Below are 21,965 nucleotides of genomic sequence, written 5' to 3' on the forward strand. Positions count from 1 at the left end.
AAATAAGATCTTTTTAAATAAGTACATCTACCCCACCTTTTTATTTAAGATCTTATAATGAGTAAAAATAAGAAATAAACTCATTATCCAAACATTCTAAAAATTAATCCTAAAAATAACATGTAACATCTTATCAGCTCTTAAAACATCTTATCAGACGTTAGAGCTTATCAGCTGTTTAAAATAAGATTAGCCAAACACACTCTAAGAAGTTGTTTGGTTAAGCTTATAAGATGCTAAAAGGAGCTTATAAGATGTTTTAGAGCTTATAAGCTCTTCCAAACTGTTTGGTAAATTTTAGAAAAAATATCTTATTTTTTTAAAATAAGCTGTTGGAGAGCAAATAAAATCTTTTTAAATAAGTATTTCTACCCCACATTTTTATTTAAGATCTTATAATGAGTAAAAATAGAATATAAGCTCATTATCCAAACACTCTAGATATTAATCCTAAAAATAAGATGTAACAGCTTATCAGCTCTTAAAACATCTTATCAGACGTAAGATCTTATTAGCTGTTTAAAATAAGCTTAGCCAAACACCCACTAAATCAACTCAACTAAATTAGTCCACCGAATTAATTTAATTAGTTTACTGAATTTTTTAGTTAGTCGACTAAGTTTTTTTGTTAATCGACTATTCCTTTTTCGATTTTCGTCAAATGAATATGTTAACAAACTAGATTTATTTTAAAAAAAATAAATAAAAAGAAGGAGGTTAGCCCTAATTAGCAATTGTCTTAATTCGAAAAGGAAAACAACTGGACCCAATTGAAATAATCTAATACGTGGAGGACCAATATATAATAAATATATTGTAAATAATAAAAAGAAAAAGAAAATTACTTTTGAAGAAAAGAATACTCTAGAACCAACTAGAATCTGGATACAAGTTTAACCTAGACCGCCTCTTCTGCGAAGTACTATATAATCTCCTCCTCCGTGCCCTAGTTCTCCAATAACACACTGCAAAACACACAGCCGCTTTTATAAACTCTTTAATACTTTAGATTTTTTTCTGTCTTTCTCTCTCTAAATTTCTGCCGAATTTTTTGTATCAATGGCGGGTAAAGGCGAAGGTCCTGCTATCGGTATCGATCTGGGTACGACCTACTCGTGTGTCGGAGTTTGGCAGCACGACCGTGTCGAGATTATAGCTAACGACCAAGGAAACCGAACCACGCCGTCGTATGTGGCGTTCACCGACAGCGAGCGGCTCATCGGAGATGCCGCCAAGAACCAGGTCGCCATGAACCCAATCAACACCGTCTTCGGTAAGTTTTGATTTTATTTAATTTCTTCTCGTTTTGTTTATGAGTAAATATACCTCTTTTGTTGTTGTGTATTGTGCTGTTTATATTGGATGTTATGCGGATCAACATTAAGCTCGATTTTCTCATGAACTTGTATTTTAAATTGGATTTAGAAAAAATAACGTGGTTAGATCTGAAACTGAATTTTAGATCTGAAACTGAATTTTAGATCTGAAATTGAATTTTAGATCTATAATTGAATAATGGCTGATGATGATAGTATGTAACATAAGTGATTTTCAGATCTGATTGTTGTTAGTTACAAGTTGTGGCATAGTTTTATTGAACGGGATTCTGATTTGAAAGATGTATGGTATACTCGATAGTTTATTTTGATTCCACTTTGAGAAACTTGCTTGTCACAAGTATGATTTTGCTTACTATGTTCGATTAATTGATGCAGATGCGAAGCGGTTGATTGGTCGTAGGTTCAGTGACCCATCGGTCCAGGCCGACATGAAACATTGGCCGTTCAAGGTTATTCCCGGGCCAGCTGAGAAGCCGATGATTGAAGTTGCCTACAAGGGCGAGCAGAAACAGTTTGCAGCTGAAGAAATTTCCTCCATGGTGCTGATTAAGATGAGGGAGATAGCCGAGGCATATCTTGGAAAAACGATTAAGAATGCCGTCGTCACAGTACCTGCCTACTTCAATGACTCGCAAAGACAGGCGACAAAGGATGCTGGAGTGATTGCTGGGCTTAATGTGTTGAGGATCATCAACGAGCCAACTGCTGCCGCCATTGCGTACGGCCTGGACAAGAAAGCCACCAGCGTTGGAGAGAAGAACGTGCTGATCTTCGATCTCGGTGGTGGTACGTTCGATGTGTCTCTTTTGACAATCGAAGAGGGTATCTTTGAGGTGAAGGCCACTGCTGGTGACACTCATCTTGGAGGGGAGGACTTTGATAACAGAATGGTGAACCATTTCGTTCAGGAGTTTAAGAGGAAGAACAAAAAGGATATCAGTGGGAATCCACGAGCTCTTAGGAGGTTGAGAACTGCTTGCGAGAGGGCGAAGAGGACCCTCTCTTCGACAGCCCAGACAACAATCGAGATTGATTCTTTGTTTGAGGGTATTGATTTCTATACCACCATTACTCGTGCTAGGTTTGAGGAGCTGAACATGGATTTGTTCAGGAAGTGCATGGAGCCTGTTGAGAAGTGTTTGAGGGATTCGAAGATGGACAAGAGCAGCATTGATGACGTTGTCCTTGTCGGTGGATCGACTAGGATTCCGAAGGTGCAGCAGCTGTTGCAAGACTTCTTCAACGGGAAAGAGCTCTGCAAGAGCATCAACCCTGATGAAGCCGTTGCTTACGGTGCTGCTGTGCAGGCTGCAATTTTGAGTGGTGAAGGCAATGAGAAGGTGCAGGACCTTCTTCTTTTGGATGTCACTCCCTTGTCTCTCGGTCTCGAGACAGCTGGAGGTGTGATGACTGTGTTGATTCCGAGGAACACAACAATCCCGACAAAGAAGGAGCAGGTGTTCTCCACTTATTCTGACAATCAGCCTGGAGTTTTGATCCAAGTGTACGAAGGTGAAAGAGCAAGGACTAAGGACAACAATCTGTTGGGGAAATTCGAGCTTTCAGGAATCCCACCGGCTCCGAGGGGTGTCCCACAAATCACGGTCTGCTTTGACCTCGATGCCAACGGTATCCTCAATGTGTCGGCCGAGGACAAGACCACTGGCCAGAAGAATAAAATCACAATCACCAATGACAAGGGCAGACTCTCGAAGGACGAAATCGAGAAGATGGTTCAAGAAGCGGAGAAATACAAGTCTGAGGATGAGGAGCATAAGAAGAAGGTCGAGTCTAAGAATGCACTTGAGAACTACGCTTACAACATGAGGAACACCATTAAGGACGAGAAGATTGCGTCCAAGCTTGGTGCGGATGACAAGAAGAAGGTGGAGGATGCTATTGAGGGAGCCATCCAGTGGTTGGATGCCAATCAGCTTGGTGAGGCCGACGAATTCGAGGACAAGATGAAGGAGCTCGAGGGCATTTGCAACCCCATTATTGCAAAGATGTACCAGGGTGCTGGTGGTCCTGACATGGCTGGTGGCATGGATGAAGATGGCCCCCCATCTGCTGCCGGTGGCAGCAGCGGCCCTGGCCCTAAGATTGAGGAAGTCGACTAAGAATTTAGTCTTTTTGGTTGGTTATTAGGCATCGAGTAATTCGGTTCCATTACTGTTTTTTGCATTTCTTTTTTTAAGTACTGCTGTTTTTATTTTTTGAACTTCAATCTTAGTTTTAATTAGTTGATCTATCTGTTGGTTTTTTTGAACTTGAATGAATTTTTAACGAGCATTTAGTAATATTTGTGGTGAGTAGTTACTTCGATTTAGCACTTGTTCGACTATAACACTCAAAAGTTAAGATTAGTAACTTTTTTGGTGAAAATGAATTATTCTTTAAAAATAATTAAAATATAAAATATTTATAATTTGATATATTTTTGGTAAAAAATTAATAAAATAGAATAAGCATTCGTTCCAAAAAAAATCCTATACATAAATTGTTTAGAAAAAAAAGTTATGGAAGTCGGCAGAGGGGTAAAGTTGGTATTAATTTAATTAATACTACATATAATGAATACAACTGCAGAACCACTAAACACAAAATTTAATTCGCAATATTAACAACGTGATTGAAATTAGACGAGCCACGTAAATTACTTGTATGCAGCAAGTGCATCAGCGGCGGAGAAGAGTAGTACTCCAATCCGACGAGGGCGTGTCGGCACACGGGGCAGTTGGAATGCGAGTACAGCCACATATCAATACACGGTGCGTGGAACGAGTGCGCACACTCCGGTAGGGTCCGCACCTCCTCGCCGTCTTCAAACTCGCACAGGCAAATGGCGCACGACGCACCGTCCTCCACCACCCCCTTCTTGAATTTACGCGCGGGGAGGAGCTCCGCCACAGAGTTCTCCATACTCATCGCCTCCAGGTCGTAGGCCGTCGTCGTCTCCGGCGGCACTGGCGGGTCCCGGCGGCGGTTGTGGGTGTGCTGTTTGGCGGTGATGCAGTGGTAGATGGTGACTACGACGGCGGCCGATGCGGCTGCGATTAGACAGATTATCAGTTTGAGTACTAGCCCCGTACCTTCATCTTCTGCCGCCATTAGTTAGTTGGATTGGAAGAAAATATATTAGGCATACATTCATTATGAATTCAATTGCAATTTGGAATGAATTGACGGATATATCAAGATCACACGTTATTGTCTTTTATGGGAATGTCATTTTCTTCGGGCGGCCATTTTTGGTATTTCTTCGTTGATTTTTAGAGAGAGAGAGAGAGATGCAACATAAACAAAAACAAAGAGATGGAAAAAAAATAAAATTTATTGATATCAATGGATCTCCAAGAGAACATAAATTAAAAATGAATACATCACCAACACAATCAAAAAGAATCTAGAACTATATTAACCCCCCACAAATTTCCTCACACCAACGCTTCCATCAAATCGACGTACGCTCGATCAGTACACAGCGAAGAAGGCCTGAGCGAAACACGCACTTCGTGTTCTTCCGGCCCCAACCCGTGTTTAGGCACAAGAATCTCGAGCATAGTACCGGTTGGATCCCCATACGCCTCCAATTTAGCATCTTCAGGAATACGAGTCGGGAGACAAATCTCCCTAACAAACTCCCCCTTGGGGCACTGCTCGGGCGCCACATCAGCCAACCTAAATGTCCTCTCTTGTCTCTTAATAACCGGCACACAGCCACCGCTCACACACGATATCTTCACAATCCCGTGAGAGAGATTGTTCCTCCAAGTCACCTTCACCTTCTGCAAATCCACAAACGGCAAACTGACAAGAATCAAGAACCCTTTTTCGTCCTCGTATATAGTTTTCGCAGCTGTCACCGGACCATACGCACCCCTCATAACTCCACCGAAATCGTTTAACCAAGGTGGCTCATTTGCATGGATTTCAAACTCACAATCGTCATCACTACCTTGTGGAAAGAGATTCTTACGTTTATTACAACCTTTGACAATGTCCGTTCCACTGAGCAAATTCTTGATATGAGAATTTAGATTGGTAGAAGTAGTAGTAGTAGTTTTCATCAACTGCAACGGCCTCTCGAGCTCGTAATCCACCGTGGAAAGATTCCTCCACGACCCGAAATCGGAAGCCTCGAACGGTACGGAGAAGTCGAAATCACGCCCCGTCAAATCCTTCCACCTCTTCCGATCTTCCTCGTTGATTCCCGTGAAATTTGGAGATTGAACGATCTCTATGCCGTGGACACATTGAGGGTTGGAAAGGCCTCTGTAGTGCTTCCTCTGCATCCTGTGAGATCTGACGAAGCCTTTGTCAACGCTGAACGGGAAGGGGCGGTCGCCTTGGCGGGAGTGGCCGTTCATGTAGCTTCTCAACTGCATCTTGCCCAACGCATTTTCGGGCCTCTCCTTGAAAACCCACATGTACATGTTCTCCATGTCATGCTGCACGAGGAAAACCTCGAGCTTCAAATCCGACTTATCGTAGCCGTTGTTGCGCGCGATTTTTCCTTTGAACTTCTCGGTTAGGGCGGGCTTGAAGTAGAAGGTGAAGAAGAACCAGGCGCCCCAAATGCTGTCCAAACGCTTTGCGTTGGCGCACTTTTTCCCCGTCTTCGTGGGGCAGTTGGCGGCGGCGGCCGTGGTAGTGGCCGGAGTTGCCTCTACGATGTCGTAGTGGTGGGTGGCGTCCAGGATTTCACAGGCGTCAGTCCAGGAGTGGTGAGGTGGCGGCGGGGGGCTGGGTTCGGCGGAGAGAGGGAGGTTTATATCCGGTGGGAGCTGTAGAATGTTGACGCACCGATTGAATTCCGATCGGACTCTCTCGGAGCCGGAATCCATGGATAATATGGTGGAAAAGTGGCTGCTTTCCATGGATAAAGCAGTCAGCAGATTTTCCCCCATTTGTTCTTTCATCGGCATTCTTCTGGCTACTGTTTCTCCTCTTCAACAGCTCAGAAACATCTTCGCGACAGATTCAAATCCATCCCACAGAAGAATATTCTATCTACAGCCTCTAATTCAACCCAATTTCCAACAAATTCGAGATGAAATCATCACAAAAAAAAAAAAAAATCACAAATTACCGATTCAGCGAACGATGAAGGAGGAGCGATTGAGCCCACGCGATTGGTTTCTCGATAAACGCGCGAATGAATCGAACGAAGATGAAAAAGTAAAGAGTTGGAATCCAGGGCAGAGAGAGGTAAAGCATATGATTGGGGGAAGGGGAAGACGGTGGGGAGTGAGACCTGCACCAGTTAGAGCTGCCGTTAGTTGACGGCGATTATGATCAAGGGAGACGGGTCAAATAAGCCGTTTATTGTTCACACCTAGACGTTTACGCTTTTTACACCCTGGCATTCAAAATGACCATACTAACCCTCCCTTTTTTTTTTATTCACAAAATTGATGTAGATGAGTAAACACGTTTTCTTTTGTTGCTTTGTTATTTTAGACAACGCTTTTTTAAAATCTTGATTTATGCAGTCAAAATTAACTTGAATGTTTAATTCACAAAGTAAAATTTCTGATCAGTGCTAAAAAGAAGTTACTACTTAGACATAATATGATTAATGCTCAACAAAACTTCCATCCATTTTAACCATTTAATTTAAACTAAAACAAAAAGAAAAAAGAAAAAAAAAGAAACGCTGAAAACAGAAATAAAATCAAAAAAACCAACACCCTTGCTACATCTCCAAAAGACTGCATTCTTAATCAACTTCTTCAATCTTGGGGCCTGCACCGCCGCTGCTGCCGCCAGCCGACGGGCCATCATCGTCCATGCCGCCAGCCATGTCAGCACCGCCGGCACCCTGATACATCTTGGCAATAATCGGGTTGCAAATGCCCTCGAGCTCCTTCATCTTATCCTCAAATTCATCAGCCTCACCGAGCTGATTAGCATCCAACCATTGAATAGCTCCCTCGATCGCATCCTCCACTTTCTTCTTATCATCCGCCCCAAGCTTTGACGCAATCTTCTCGTCTTTGATCGTGTTCCTCATGTTGTATGCGTAGTTCTCGAGCGCGTTCTTTGCTTCAACCTTCTTCTTGTGCTCCTCATCCTCGGACTTGTACTTCTCGGCTTCTTGAACCATCTTTTCGATTTCTTCCTTTGACAAACGGCCCTTGTCATTCGTGATTGTAATTTTGTTCTTCTGGCCGGTGGTTTTGTCCTCGGCCGACACATTTAGGATACCGTTTGCATCGAGGTCGAAGCAGACCGTGATTTGAGGAACACCCCTTGGAGCCGGTGGAATGCCCGAAAGCTCGAATTTCCCTAGCAAATTGTTGTCTCTTGTCCTCGTTCTTTCACCTTCGTAAACCTGGATCAAAACTCCAGGCTGATTGTCCGAATACGTCGAGAAAACCTGCTCCTTCTTCGTAGGGATTGTTGTGTTCCTCGGAATCAACACAGTCATCACACCTCCAGCTGTCTCGAGACCAAGAGACAAAGGAGTGACATCCAAAAGAAGAAGGTCCTGCACCTTCTCATTGCCTTCACCGCTCAGAATTGCCGCCTGTACAGCAGCACCGTAAGCAACTGCTTCGTCGGGGTTGATGCTCTTGCAGAGCTCTTTGCCATTGAAGAAGTCCTGCAACAGCTGCTGCACCTTCGGAATCCTAGTCGAACCGCCAACAAGGACCACATCATCAACACTGCTCTTGTCCATTTTCGAATCCCTCAAACACTTCTCAACCGGCTCCATGCACTTCCTAAACAAATCCATGTTCAGCTCTTCGAATCTTGCACGGGTAATGGTGGTATAGAAATCGATACCCTCGAACAAAGAATCGATCTCGATTGTCGTCTGGGCAGTCGACGAAAGGGTCCTCTTCGCCCTTTCGCAAGCAGTTCTCAATCTTCTAAGAGCTCTTGGATTCCCACCAATATCCTTTTTGTTCTTCCTCTTGAACTCCTGCACAAAATGGTTCACCATTCTGTTATCGAAATCCTCTCCCCCGAGATGAGTGTCGCCCGCAGTAGCCTTCACCTCGAAGATTCCCTCTTCGATTGTCAGAAGAGACACATCGAAAGTACCGCCACCGAGATCGAAAATAAGCACATTCTTCTCGCCGGCGCTGGTGGCTTTCTTGTCCAAACCATACGCAATCGCGGCAGCAGTGGGCTCGTTAATTATCCTCAATACATTAAGCCCGGCGATCACACCGGCATCCTTTGTGGCCTGCCTTTGAGAATCGTTGAAATAAGCAGGCACAGTGACGACTGCGTTCTTTACTGATTTACCGAGATACGCCTCGGCGATTTCCCTCATTTTTATGAGTACCATGGATGAAATTTCTTCAGCAGCAAACTGTTTCTCTTCTCCTTTGTAGCTAACAACAATCATTGGCTTCTCGGCGGGGCCGGGAATAACCTTAAACGGCCACAACTTCATGTCCGCCTGCACCGATGGGTCACTAACTCTCCGGCCAATCAGCCTCTTAGCATCTGCATCGGCAAATCAAACACTAGTAAGTAATTATACATGTGAAAAGCACTTTTTTTTTTTTTTTAATTATGCCACAGCTTGTAATTAACAAAAAATCAGACTCGAAAACATATCCAACATCATCAGCTGTAGAATCAATATAAGATCTAACCAATTTATCGTTTCTAAATCAAAATTACTCTAGAAGCAAACAATTCATATATTATTTAGAGCATGGAAAAAAACCTTAATACTACTCCATAAGCAAAATCTGAACAAACAATAATCCCCAAACGCATAAATAAGCAATTAAATAAAAGCAAAAACTCACCGAAGACGGTGTTGACCGGGTTCATGGCGACCTGGTTTTTGGCGGCATCTCCGATGAGCCGCTCGCTGTCGGTGAATGCCACGTAGGACGGCGTGGTTCGGTTTCCTTGATCGTTGGCTATAATCTCGACACGGTCGTGCTGCCAAACTCCCACACACGAGTAGGTGGTTCCCAAATCTATCCCAATTGCCGGACCTTCGCCCTTTCCCGCCATTGATTCAAAATTCGACAGAAATTTAGAGAGAGAAAAAAAAAAAAAAAGGCTTTTCTGTGATTTGCTGAATTCTGAATTGTGTGAAACTTGAATGTATGATGGAGAATTAGGGCAACGGAGGAGGTGGATATATAGTATGCAGTGGATGGGTCCAGAGTATTCGTGTTTCTTCCTTTTCCTTTTCTGGTTTCTTCCAGAGACTTCTTTTCTCCTCCTATGTTCAAACTACTAATAGGAAATTTATTTCTATTAGGGTTAAATACAAAAACACCCCTGTACTATGGATTTTGTATCATTTACCCCCTATACTACACATAAATACAAAAACCCCCCTGCTATTATATTTTTTCCAAAATCTGACGAAAATACTCCTGCTAAACCTATAAATATAAGGGTTTGTTTGAGCCATTTTCTACTATATCTTTTAACATTTTCGGTGAATTTTTCTTGGAAAATTTTTATTTTTTTATTTTTTCCTTCAAAACATTTAATTACTTAGATTTTTTTAAAATTTTCTGAATAAAACCTTTTATTTTTGTTATTTTGAATTTCTTCATTTTTTCCTTAAATGTCTTCCGGTAGTTCAAATCCTCAACAATAATCGGATTGTAAAGATGTTTGTAATCGTAGGATGTTTGAACTACCGGGAGACATTTAAGAGAAAAAAAAACTCAAAATCACAAAAATTAAATGTTTTATTTAGAAAATAAAAAAATGTAAGCAATTAGATGTTTTGGAGAAAAAAGTATAAATACCAAAATTTTTAACGTAAAATTAATTGAAAATGGTAAAATATATAGTGGAAAATGGCTCCAAATATATATATATATATATGCTTGAATAGGGGTATTTTCGTCATATTCTAGAAAAAATGCAATGTAAGGGGGTTTTGTATTTATGTGTAGTACAGGGGGTAAATCATACAAAGTCCATAGTACAGGGGTGTTTTTGTATTTAACCCTTTCTACTACTTACCGTATTTATTATTATATTTATTGTCGAAGATTATTTGCCATGTATACGTATTCTATTGGTTATCAGGTTTTTCAATTTGCTCCCTTTATTTTTTTCCTTTTCCTAATTTTGGTAGTAAAGTTTCTTAGGTGGTAATTTATCGTCCTCCAAAATAAATATTCTTAATTCGTAATCACCATAATATTTATATATTTTTAAATATTTCAAAAATAGGGGCAAAATAGTATATTTCTTTAAATCTTACAAAATTATAAAATACCACTTGGCAAGGGTTTTTTTCCTTTTTCTGAAACGAACTGGCATTACAAGAAATAATTACTTTCGTGTATTGATGATTAAATTAAATTACTTTTTTTTTTCTCTCGAAATAATGCATCCGATAGGTAGTTAGAATTAAGATGTTAAATTGAAGAGCACAAATCTTTACGATCACAATTGATTCATAACCGAAGCTCGTACACTTAAATCTCTATAAATTAAATAAGACTAGCTAAATTCTATTAATTAATCAAAATAGTATTTTAGTATGTTGGCTTGAGTCTAGACCCAAAAAAATATATTATTTAAACAAAGTTATTAATTTATCGAGAACAAATAAAATTCCTAACGAAGGCAATTTTATTTCCGGAGAATCAAAACAAACATAACCCAAGCACTTGCTCACTCACACCCACGGTGCAAATTCCGTTATCCATAATACTCGTAAACAGATTATTTGTAACGAAAGAATTACATGTTCAGCTTAAAGGAGCCACAAGAAAAGCTTTTTCTCAACTTCATTGAAAAAAAATTCTCAGCCATGTTATTCTCTGGCAAATTCTTGGAGAAATATAGTGTAATAATTATGTGGCCTAACAAGGCTCGGGCGAAAAACAAGAAAATTAGTCAATTCTCGAAAAAGAAAAAAAAAACTCGTAAATTGAACTCGGTGGTTCAGACAAGACCTCTCTGTTTGAAGACTTCAAGCATTGCAATGCCTATCTTGGCAGGCGATTCAACCACAGTAACTCCAGCTTCTCTCAGGGTCTTAATTTTGTCTTGTGCAGTACCCTTACCTCCCGATACAATGGCTGCAAAATTTCAACACGTCAATCTAAACTATAAATCGTAACTAGAGGAATATTGAAATTTACATCGATAAGTAGCCATTTTTAGTAAGTTGGAGTAACGAATCACAAGTGAAATAAATAGATATGAGTTTCTTGCAAACAGTACCTCCTGCGTGACCCATTCTTCGACCAGGGGGAGCAGTGAGTCCGGCAATGAAAGCAACTACAGGCTTATCAGTCCCACTTTCCTGCGTCGTGGAACAAATAGAGCAGCTTAATTCAAAATTTCAGTACTATATATATCAGCGTAAAAAAATTTGAAAATCCCACAACTACTTCTACAACAAAATATTGAAGCATAAGCATGTGCTATGTGATTGTGAAGGTAATAATTAATAAATGACGACACAACTATCAAGTTAGGGCATGTTGTAGCTTTTATGAAAATCATGTAATAACATAGAGAATCGCTAACCTTTATAAGGGCAGCAGCATCCTCCTCTGCTGTACCACCTATCTCACCAATAAGAATGATACCTGCAAATGGCAAATGCAAATGAATAAACCAATAGTCTTTCAAAGGATATCAGTTTGAGTTAACTACATTGGCCTGTGCATTTGGATACGGTTTTACACGTGGTCAATACAAAAAACAAGATTGAGAGGGAGAAAGGCCTAAAATAAAAATAAATGTAGTGATAAGTTAAAATGGGTGCAAACAATTACATGGGTTCGTTAACATTATGTGGAAAAAGTAATGGCATCTGCGAAAGCACAAAAGAGAATAGTGATGCACCCGTAACAATTTCATAGAATGAAGCACAGATAAAAACTGATCAATATATACAACAGAGCATGGGACTGCCTCGATGTTATTATCGCTATTATTATTATTTAGTGGAACTTCATCTTTGCAATTATCATTTCAATTTCTTTGATGATTCACATAATATAGTTTGCATTCTGAGATGTCTTGGTGTGTATTCACATACCGATTCATGTATTCCTGCATTTAACGGACTTAAGAGTTCAAACTCATGCTTAAATTGTGTTTCTTGAATATTTAAGGCAATTCACTCAGAACAATTAAAAAAGATAGAGATTTGTCATGGATGTGCATGCCTGTATCGTGAATGTCATACGGCAATTGAAAATGAAAAGGAGATAACGAAAAAGAACACCAAAACAAATTCTTCACCTTCTGTCTGAGGATCTACAAGAAATTTCTGTAAGCAGTCGACAAAATTTGTTCCATTGAAAGGATCCCCACCAATGCCCACACAAGTTGACTGCCCAAGGCCAACAGCTGTTGTTTGGAAAACCTAGAAATGCATAATGAACACAATCATTGATAGAGTTTCAATGAAATATGTTCGATAATCAAATAGACAACCCCACCGGATTCTTATGTCTAACGGAATTTTTTTATTCTGCCAAACACACAATACATGTTCATTGCCCTACTAATTACCAAAAACACCTTAAACGAAAAACGCACACCAATATGTTCAAGAAATAAAGATGCATGGATTATTTTATGAAGATTACAGAGCAGCAACGAAGGATCAGCATTTTATTATATCATGCAGGAACACGGTTGGGTTTCATAAAAAAGAGGCAAGAGATGTAAAAAAAATTGAAATATATAATAACCCAAAAAGTCTATTTTCTTAGGAGGGGGGCTTCGATGTTAAAACAACTTGGTTGAATAATTGATGTTTCAACATTTTACATAGTCCGAGAGCATATGAATCTCACCGCTTCATAAGTCAATGTACCCGATCGTGAAACAATTCCAATACGTCCTGGTTTGTGAATATATCCAGGCATAATTCCAATTTTGCATTCTCCAGGCTTGATAATGCCAGGACAATTTGGACCAATTAGGCGAGTCTTTGACTGCTGGTTAAGAGCAGACTTCACGCGAATCTGCAAGGAAGGGAACAGAAGTCTTAAAGCACAAGAACGTGAAAACAAAAATCAACGGGCCAATTTCAATGCCCATGAATTCGGCTTACGAACGATAATGCAGGATGTTAACCTATGACTTTATGAGACTGTTGAACAGAATGTATGACATCATTAAACAATGTGAAAAAATAGCCAAGAATATGTATATATGCAGCCTGTATCACAGTAACATATATGAAGATAAAATAAGTAGCCTATTCAAAGAAAATGTAAGCCGTAAACATTAACAAACTTTTGCTGACTTAGGATAAAAATAATACATGTAAAATATTGCTCAGCTGCCTGGTATCAAAACAAAGCAAACAAAATTTCAGAAAAATGTAACATACATTAATATATGCATATATAATACAAAGCATTTCGTACGCATATCCATGAGAATATTTTGTAATTTCGGATATTACTGCTATAGTAAATTACAAACTCTAGGACCTTGGACCCTGCCCCGACCTTTGAATTTTGAATATTAGTGGAATCCATCTATTACCTACATAATCTTGTATTACAAGTTATTTCTGAACACGTGCACTTATATAACAAGTCAGAATCCCCCCCTCGATCTCATAAAACAACTAATAAAAACATTCATGCACTTCAACAAAACAATGATCAACATATATGTGACAATCATGTTTTGTATACAATTCATGCGGCGCCATAAAAGATCCTTAATAATCGAACTTTAAGAGCTGGAATTCGCTGCAGAGTCGTTCTATCTATTTATATTTGTTCCATAATGGTACGCAAAACTGCAGAGGGTAAGTACTTACCATGTCATGCTGTGGTATTCCTTCGGTGATGCAAACAGCCAAATCTAGTTCAGCCTCGATCGCTTCCATAATGGCCTTAGCGGCAAAAGGTGGAGGAACGTAAATCACTGTTGCATTAGCCTTGGTTTCAGCCTTGGCTTCTGCTACAGAGTTGAAAACAGGGAGTCCCAAGTGCTCCGTTCCACCCTTTTTGGGGGTAACCCCTCCAACCTATACATATATACGCAAACATTATCGATATATGACGATAACACAGCAAAATTAGATTACGAACCTTCATCCTACATCAATAACAAATCAGGATTCCATTACTTGGAGGCTACCCTAAATTTCAATTATTTTTCCAACAAAGGAAAATATAACAAAGTACTAAATCGACAGCATTACTGGATACAACAAAAGATCAGAACAGATGTACATAAACAAATTAAAATAAATAAATAAATAAATAAAAGAACAGTAATGAAGGATGAAATACCATTTTGGTGCCGTACTCGATGGCCTGCTCGGTGTGGAAGGTGCCATTCTTTCCGGTGATGCCTTGGCAAATGACGCGGGTGTTCTTGTCCACGAAGACGGCGGGAGGAGGCGGCGGCGATGCAAAATTGCGGTGTTGCTGGAGCTGCTTAGGGCAAAACAGCCGCGACGACAAGCTGTGGATCACTCTCGTGGCTTGCCGAGACATCGATTCGATTCAGTGATGGATTGCTTGGTGTAATTGAGGGATCGATCAATTCTTCCGACAACGAAGACCGGATTGCCGGGGTTTGAGCGGCGGCGGACGGGCTGAGTGTGGGTGGAGGAAAGTGCCCTTGGTGGGAGAGGAATGTGCAATTGAAGACCGAATCACTGAACTCATAGGTAATTAAAATTAAATAAATAAATTCGAATAACTATTTTTTATATAAATTAAAGAGAATTTTAATTATCGATTTATTTACTCATCTATGTAAAATAGATTAAAAATGGGAATTTTCATAAATTTATTATAATATACTAATTAAATAATCAATTTTCATAAGTTCACTATCATATTGTTTAATGAAAAAAACAACTTACAATTAAATTTGTGAAGTCTTGTTAAAAGTGAAATAATAAACTAAAAAATTATGAAAATATTATCATAAATGGCAAGATAACTTCAAATCCAGTCCGAATATAACTTAAAAAATTCGGACTTTTCTTCTTAAAATAGAGTCCCTAATATTTTGTTGGTCGTAATTCGTAGTTTTATTATAGAAGAAAAAATAAAAGATCCCACTCCGATCATAAACATGAATCAGGAGTATGTCAGTCACAACAAGCATACCGAAAAGACTCGTCGCATAATTGTTAACAAATAAAAATTTGACAGAGATTTTGATAAAAAGTAAACATATGTGTATCTCATTTGTTAATAATTATCAATGCCCAAGTCTTTTATTTAAAGAATTCACACTTGTTTTAGAGTCAATTGCACATCTTTGCTATTATAATTTTTATATGATTTTCCAAAAGTATGAACACATGAATTATTCGTCGTAAATTTGGTTACCTAACATAATTTTAGTGTTGTATATGTGCCGCAACTTGTTTTGGGCCTTAACGGACTATTGACTGCCAAAGCATGACTTTCATGGGTTACAGTGTTTCAATTATTTCAATTCAACAATCGGATAATACTTATTGAAAACTGTACATATAATATGTTACAAATATTTATTAGGGCAAATTACGGCCACCTCAAAGTTATGATCAAATTACGAAAACACCCCTCCTGTTTAGGTAATTACAGTCACCAATCAACTATGTATTATCTTACGAAAATACCCTATGGTGCACGGACACGGATACGTGGACACGGCGATACGCGGATACGGACACGGTGATACGGCATTTCTAAAAAACTAGGATACGGACACGTGGGGGATACGCGTAAATATAAAAAATATAGGGGTATATTTATAAATAATAAAAATATAGGGGTACATTTATAAATTGTAAAAAATATGTATAAGTCGTCATCGCATAAGAGAACCACTCGCCCTTGTTGCTCGTGTTCTTGATCGCCGTCGCATGCTAGACTTTTGGGGTTTTGGGTGGACTCACAAAGAAAACAGAGGAAATGTGTATTACAGAGAAAAGAAAATGCGCATTTTTTTTATTAGGGCTCTCTCTTACAACGTAATAAAAGTGTCCCAACTTTCTTAAAATTGTGGACACTGCCCGATACGGGTGTCCTACTTTTAGCGAAATTACGACACGGCCCGACACGGGTGTCCGAGAAGTGTCCGGAAGTGTCCGAGTGTCCAGGTATCGGATACAGGGACTCTTCACCTTCTAGAAGTGTCCGTGCAGCATAGAAAATACCTATTCACAAGTAAATTTAGGGTTGTTAAATTGGTAAAACCGAACTGAAATTTCGGTACGCCAAAATTTCATACCGTTTACCGAACTGAATATACGATTTGGTTTGGCAAATAACTGAATTACATAAATTTTATGTAAAAATATTTAAAATGAGGGGTAACTATAATTACCCAAACAAGAGGGTTTTTTTCGTAATTTGGTCATACCTCAGGGGTAGCCATAATTAGCCATTATTATTATTATTATTATTATTATTATTATTATTATTATTATTATTATTATTATTATTATTATTATTATTATTATTATTATTATTATTATTATTATTATTATTATATGAGTCGATCGAAATGCTCGTTAATCTCCTTGTAATGGACTTAAATTTACTCAAAAATAAAATAAAAAAATATGCCCATTAATTATTATCCAATTTGGGCAAGTTCATGGACAAATTTAAACTAATGGGTTAATCCCATCTAGTTTAATGTTCTAAAGTCTAAAGTCCTCTAATCTAAATTATAATTGCAAATTTTTTTGATAAAGACCATCTATGATCTAACTCATTGTCTAAGCTTCCGCTGAGATCCTATTTATAAACTTGTTCGATTTAGCAATTGACTATCCGCCTGACTTGAGCGTTAGAGAGATTTTGCCGGATCAATTCCCAACTTAATCTACATGTACTTATCTCGCATGTTTAAGACTCAGACATTTTACCCTCTCCGTGTGGCAATGTCTCAAGTTAAATTACCGGTTCGTGAAACAAAGCGTAATGTGTACCCTCGTGTTCTTCATCTAATTATAACTCGGATATGTTACACTCGATCAAATATGTACTAAATAGTTACACATCGTAAATTTACACACAAGTATACAAACATACCGGTGGATGCGAATAATTAAAGTGGATTATTATCTATACATATATGTACTATGTAATTAGATCGATCTTAACCGATATATTTGACCGAATATAGCATCGACCAGACGATATAGTTGGATTAATTATACTGTTGGTGTGAAATATTTTGTGCTTATGTGCCATAAATATTCATGCAACTTGAATTATGAAGTCAAATAATAACAAATTATTTTGATGAACTAAATATGAGATGTATAGTATATATTAATTAAAAAAAATCATTTACAGTAGAGATAATTATAAATGAATAAATAAATCCGGCGATATCTACTAAAAATTAAAAATAAATAAATCAGAAAAAGCAATTAACAGCAGGAGCAACGTTGCCGAAGAGAAACTTGTTTTCCGAAGGAGTCAAGTTCAGATCCATGCACAAAACTCTCCGGCTGTTTGATTTCTTCACGATCGGAGGCGAAGACGACGACAGGAACAACGAAGGCGGCGGCGGCGGCGGAGACGGCCGCTGCTTCTGATGATGATCGTTATTAGCGGTGGTTGCAGATCTGTGCCGCCGCATGTGGCCGCCTAGGGCTTGCCCGATCGCGAATTCCAGTCCGCAGATTGAGCACTCGTGCGTCTTCTGCTTCGGCGGAGACCGGTGGTGATCGTCTCCGGCGGCGGCGCCGTCCGTCAGCTTCGGCTTCTTATGGCTGGCGCGGTGGCCGCCCAGCGCTTGGAACGACGGAAACTGCCTGTTGCACGTTTTGCACTCGAACACACGGCTGGAATATCCTCCTCCTGCGGCGGCGGCGCCGCCGCCGCCGGAGAGTAGGATGAGAGAATTAGCCAGGTTTGTTATGTCGTCGACATCGGATTCTTCTCTTTGTCTCTTCATCATCATCATCATTATGGCGCGTGTGAAAACAATCTAGCTAGATTTTTTTTTTTTTGGTGTTTAATAAATGTTTGTTAATGAGAGAGAAAGAGTGAAGGGATTGGATGTATATATAAACTTTTTTTTTTGGCAGTTGGAGATTTGACTTGATGTGAATGTTGACTTTTCGCAGTGAGGGAAAATGATCAATCGGAATTAGCAAATTAAATTGGCAAACTTTCTTGCTTGAGAAGTAAATCAAATTAATTAATTAATGTAAATTATTACATCGCATCGTCGACGAAGCCAGAATTTTAAGTTTGGAACTGATAATATGCTAATTATATATGATTTTCTTTTTAATATTTACATAAAAAAGGGATTCGAATGTGAAAATACATATTACTATTTAATTAGTATAAATGTAGAGGATTAAAGAAACTAATAATAAAAAAAAAGATGTAATTAAGGAACAAATGAAGTGTGAAAAAGAACATCATGCAACGCGTAAGCATGAGCGCGTGGGGTTAATACTTAATTGGGAAGAGTATGCGAACGAGTAAGTGAGTCGCGAGTGGCGAGCCATGGAAATGTACTGCAGTAGCCTAGAATCTTCTTTCTTCTAGAATTCTTCCATGCATACACACCACACCACACCACCTTTCCAAATTAAAGTATTATATTTCATTTCTTTACTTCCGTACTGAACACATTATTATTACTTACCATTTTATCCATTTGACTTTATTTGGTTTTCTCAAGTTAGAAATAAATAATTTAAAATCTACGTCACAAATACGCGTTACAAATTAGAAATCTCGTCAATATAAAGGCATGTTTGGACGAACTTATTTAAAATATTTATAAGTTCTTATACAAAATATTTTAGGAGCTGATAAGTTTTTATATTTTATTTTAAAGATTAAATTTTCAGATGTTTGAATATGAAGTTTATAAGTTTGCTAAATGTAATATTATGCTATAAATGTTTTAGTAAATAAAAAAAATAACATCATATTTAAAAAAGGTGGGGTTGGTGTATTTTTTCAACAACAGCTTAAAAGCTTCTCAACAACTTTTTTCTTTTCTAAGTAAGATCTTTTCGAAAAAAAAAATAACAAACATTTTTTACTAGCTTATAAGCTCTTAAACGTCTTATTATAAGATTTTTTGACAACTTATAAGCTTAGCAAACATGCTCTGAATGGCTCTAATTTTGTACGTAGAGTAGAATAAATAAGTTGGCGTATATTCAAAGTAAAAATAAAGTTGGTGTAAATTAGAGACTAAGAGAGTTGTATTAGTATATGTTTATTAGTGGTATATATATCAAGTTTCAACTATATCAAGTATGAGTTTGTGAGTAATGTACGAGTCATCAACCAAATTGAAAATATAATAAAGATTAATAATAATATGTCAACTCTAAAGAAAAATGTAGCTAGGTTACGAGATAAGACCGTGGAATATATACATGTATAATAGAACATAAGTTAAATAAATTTAATTAAAGTCTAATAAGTTTGGTATGTAATACATTTCATTCCTTCTTAACTGTTGCTTATTGGACCATGAAAATAGTAATACGTAAGCGTGTACGCCATAATATTGCTTCACTAATTAGTAAAATATGGGTGCAAATTTAGACCGGATAGTCTGTTTTAGTACGAAAATTGGATGCCATAGAATGATTGACACGTGTATAGTTATTTAAATAAAAATATAGTTAGCATTCTAATAATTGGAAAATAAAAAAAATAGAAAAACCCCAGCATAACTCATAACCCATCTAATCCTAATTATAATAGCGTGATTTATTTATTAAGAGTTAAGACTTAAGAGTGCCACATGTCGAAAAAATAGTTGAATCCGATTTATATTAAATATCGGCTGATCCGCTCATAATTTAATCTCGTAAAATATATATTTGTAATATCTTGTAACTGCTCTTTGTGATGATATTACTATTAGTTTTATAATACAAAATTGATGACTTGTAAACAGTACATAAACTTTAATAGATTATAACTTGTTATATTATTTAATCAAGATTTGAAAAAAGTATATAATTGACCAAGTAATTAAAATTGTAATTGCATAATGATATATCTAATTGGACCAACTTAATGTGCCTATAATTCATTTACATACTGGACCACGAGTCCGACAATCTCAACTAATTAAACTTCAGCCCAATCAATAAGGTATAAATAAATATTTGAACTCAATTCTTAAGGTACGTCCTATTAAATGAGTAATACTACCAACTGTATTATCTGGACTATTTCCACTATCCGCACGTCTGACTTGAGCGTCAGAGGGGTTTTCGCCGGATCAACCCCCGACCTAGTTCACGTGTTCTATGATCGCAGGTATCTCAAGATCATCAAACTCGTGAGCGAGTGATCCACTCTGCTATGCTCATCCTATCTCAACTCTCTAAGGTGATATGTCTCTAGCATCATCACATAACGACACAGTAAATCAAATTCATTGGTCATATATATATATATATATATATATATATATATATATATATATATATATATATATATATATATATATATATATATATATATATATATATATATATATATATATATATATATCGGGTCAATGTGGCAGTGTGTCCTACCCCATCTTCTCGGCATAATGGGCTAAAAGCCCAATGGATAAACATAAAAAAACATGGGCTAAAACCTCGTCTCGAAGGACGAAGAAGCTTACTCGAACGAAGTCGAGAATAACCAAAGTTGATTAAAGAACTTGCACCAAAGCTTCCCTTATGGGCGGGAATACGTGGGAGAGCAGGGCGCACAGTGAACCGATATCATGACCGTTGATTTGCTCGGAAATGGTCGAGACGATGACGTGTGATCTTTGGAAGATATTCTGGATGATAGTTCGTCGGGGGTTTCGCCGGAGGGGTACCTGCAACGCCGGGAGGGGTTTCCCGGCGTAGAAGCTCCGACGATCAAGTCAGTTTTTTATCGAAAGATAATCAAGTGTGATATGTAAGAGAGAGCATAGAAGTGATAAGTTGAGAATAACTCCCTATTTATAGGTGAGGATACTTGATGGGCAAGAAGTAAGCACACTTGCCCTAACTACTCTTCTTGGGCCAGATATGATTTTGGGCCAAATACAAGTGAAAACTCAATTTACGGCCCAATAAATGATTAGGAAACCCCATGAAGACAATTTGGTCCGTATCAACCGTTGAAGGGTGAGATTTGAGATCAATTTCCGTGATTAAATTACGAATGATCATTGATTGAAGCAATCATAATAAATCATACCCCTAATATAAACAAATTATATGAACCCTATTAGGGTCACACATTGACAATTACACTAAAGAATACAATTTTGATACTTATACTTCACTACAAGAAATTGTCAAATTGGCAACAATACGTTTTGTTGCCAAAAGATTTTAATTTCGTTGCCAATTCCTCTTGCAACAAAATTATTTTGTTGCCACCTTCGTTGTCGTTTCCTTGTCACCAAAAGTTTCGGGCAACGAAATGTTACAAATCGTTGCCAATAATGCATTATAGACAACATTGTTATGTCGTTGCTACACATTGATCGTTGCCAATGCATTAAGTAATAACAACAAGTCTATTTTGTTGCCATACATTTATCGTTGCAAATTCTTTGATAACTACCAACGAATTTATTTTGTTGCCACAAATCTATCGTTGCCAATACATTTATTAATAACAACGAAATTTATGTTGTTGCAACACATAAATCGTTGCCAATACATTAATCATTAAGAAC

At 38.0% G+C, this 21,965-nt stretch overlaps 6 protein-coding genes across 6 annotated transcripts; 1 reads left to right on the forward strand and 5 right to left on the reverse strand.

The window, feature by feature from the left end:
* Positions 1 to 852: 852 nt before the first annotated feature.
* LOC105977575 (heat shock cognate 70 kDa protein 2) lies at positions 853 to 3,640 on the forward strand. Its single transcript, XM_013002899.2, has 2 exons — positions 853 to 1,273; positions 1,716 to 3,640. Exons 1-2 carry the CDS (start codon positions 1,060 to 1,062, stop codon positions 3,458 to 3,460), a joined length of 1,959 nt encoding a protein of 652 aa, XP_012858353.2. The 5' UTR covers positions 853 to 1,059; the 3' UTR covers positions 3,461 to 3,640.
* Positions 3,641 to 3,947: 307 nt separating this feature from the next.
* LOC105977351 (RING-H2 finger protein ATL3) lies at positions 3,948 to 4,470 on the reverse strand. Its single transcript, XM_088818845.1, has one exon. It carries the CDS (start codon positions 4,449 to 4,451, stop codon positions 3,948 to 3,950), a length of 504 nt encoding a protein of 167 aa, XP_088674971.1. The 5' UTR covers positions 4,452 to 4,470.
* A 186-nt stretch (positions 4,471 to 4,656) lies between these two features.
* On the reverse strand, positions 4,657 to 6,566 carry LOC105977618 (uncharacterized). Its single transcript, XM_088819508.1, has 2 exons — positions 6,433 to 6,566; positions 4,657 to 6,310 (listed from the first exon to the last, which is right to left on the reverse strand). The coding sequence occupies exon 2, from the start codon at positions 6,266 to 6,268 to the stop codon at positions 4,778 to 4,780; it is 1,491 nt and encodes a 496-aa protein (XP_088675634.1). The 5' UTR covers positions 6,269 to 6,310; positions 6,433 to 6,566; the 3' UTR covers positions 4,657 to 4,777.
* A 352-nt stretch (positions 6,567 to 6,918) lies between these two features.
* On the reverse strand, positions 6,919 to 9,581 carry LOC105977617 (heat shock cognate 70 kDa protein 2). Its single transcript, XM_013002942.2, has 2 exons — positions 9,116 to 9,581; positions 6,919 to 8,804 (listed from the first exon to the last, which is right to left on the reverse strand). The coding sequence occupies exons 1-2, from the start codon at positions 9,327 to 9,329 to the stop codon at positions 7,063 to 7,065; spliced, it is 1,956 nt and encodes a 651-aa protein (XP_012858396.2). The 5' UTR covers positions 9,330 to 9,581; the 3' UTR covers positions 6,919 to 7,062.
* Positions 9,582 to 10,967: 1,386 nt separating this feature from the next.
* Positions 10,968 to 15,015, reverse strand: LOC105977796 (succinate--CoA ligase [ADP-forming] subunit alpha-2, mitochondrial). Its single transcript, XM_013003177.2, has 7 exons — positions 14,573 to 15,015; positions 14,095 to 14,304; positions 13,112 to 13,282; positions 12,552 to 12,675; positions 11,829 to 11,890; positions 11,520 to 11,601; positions 10,968 to 11,374 (listed from the first exon to the last, which is right to left on the reverse strand). Exons 1-7 carry the CDS (start codon positions 14,777 to 14,779, stop codon positions 11,238 to 11,240), a joined length of 993 nt encoding a protein of 330 aa, XP_012858631.2. The 5' UTR covers positions 14,780 to 15,015; the 3' UTR covers positions 10,968 to 11,237.
* Positions 15,016 to 17,534: 2,519 nt separating this feature from the next.
* Positions 17,535 to 18,379, reverse strand: LOC105977480 (uncharacterized). The gene has a single exon (XM_013002784.2). It carries the CDS (start codon positions 18,210 to 18,212, stop codon positions 17,658 to 17,660), a length of 555 nt encoding a protein of 184 aa, XP_012858238.2. The 5' UTR covers positions 18,213 to 18,379; the 3' UTR covers positions 17,535 to 17,657.
* Positions 18,380 to 21,965: the final 3,586 nt, after the last annotated feature.

The sequence above is a fragment of the Erythranthe guttata genome, chromosome 6 (assembly GCF_056151865.1).
Source record: "Erythranthe guttata isolate IM_541 chromosome 6, IM_541, whole genome shotgun sequence".
In the NCBI taxonomy this organism is placed as follows: domain Eukaryota; kingdom Viridiplantae; phylum Streptophyta; class Magnoliopsida; order Lamiales; family Phrymaceae; genus Erythranthe; species Erythranthe guttata.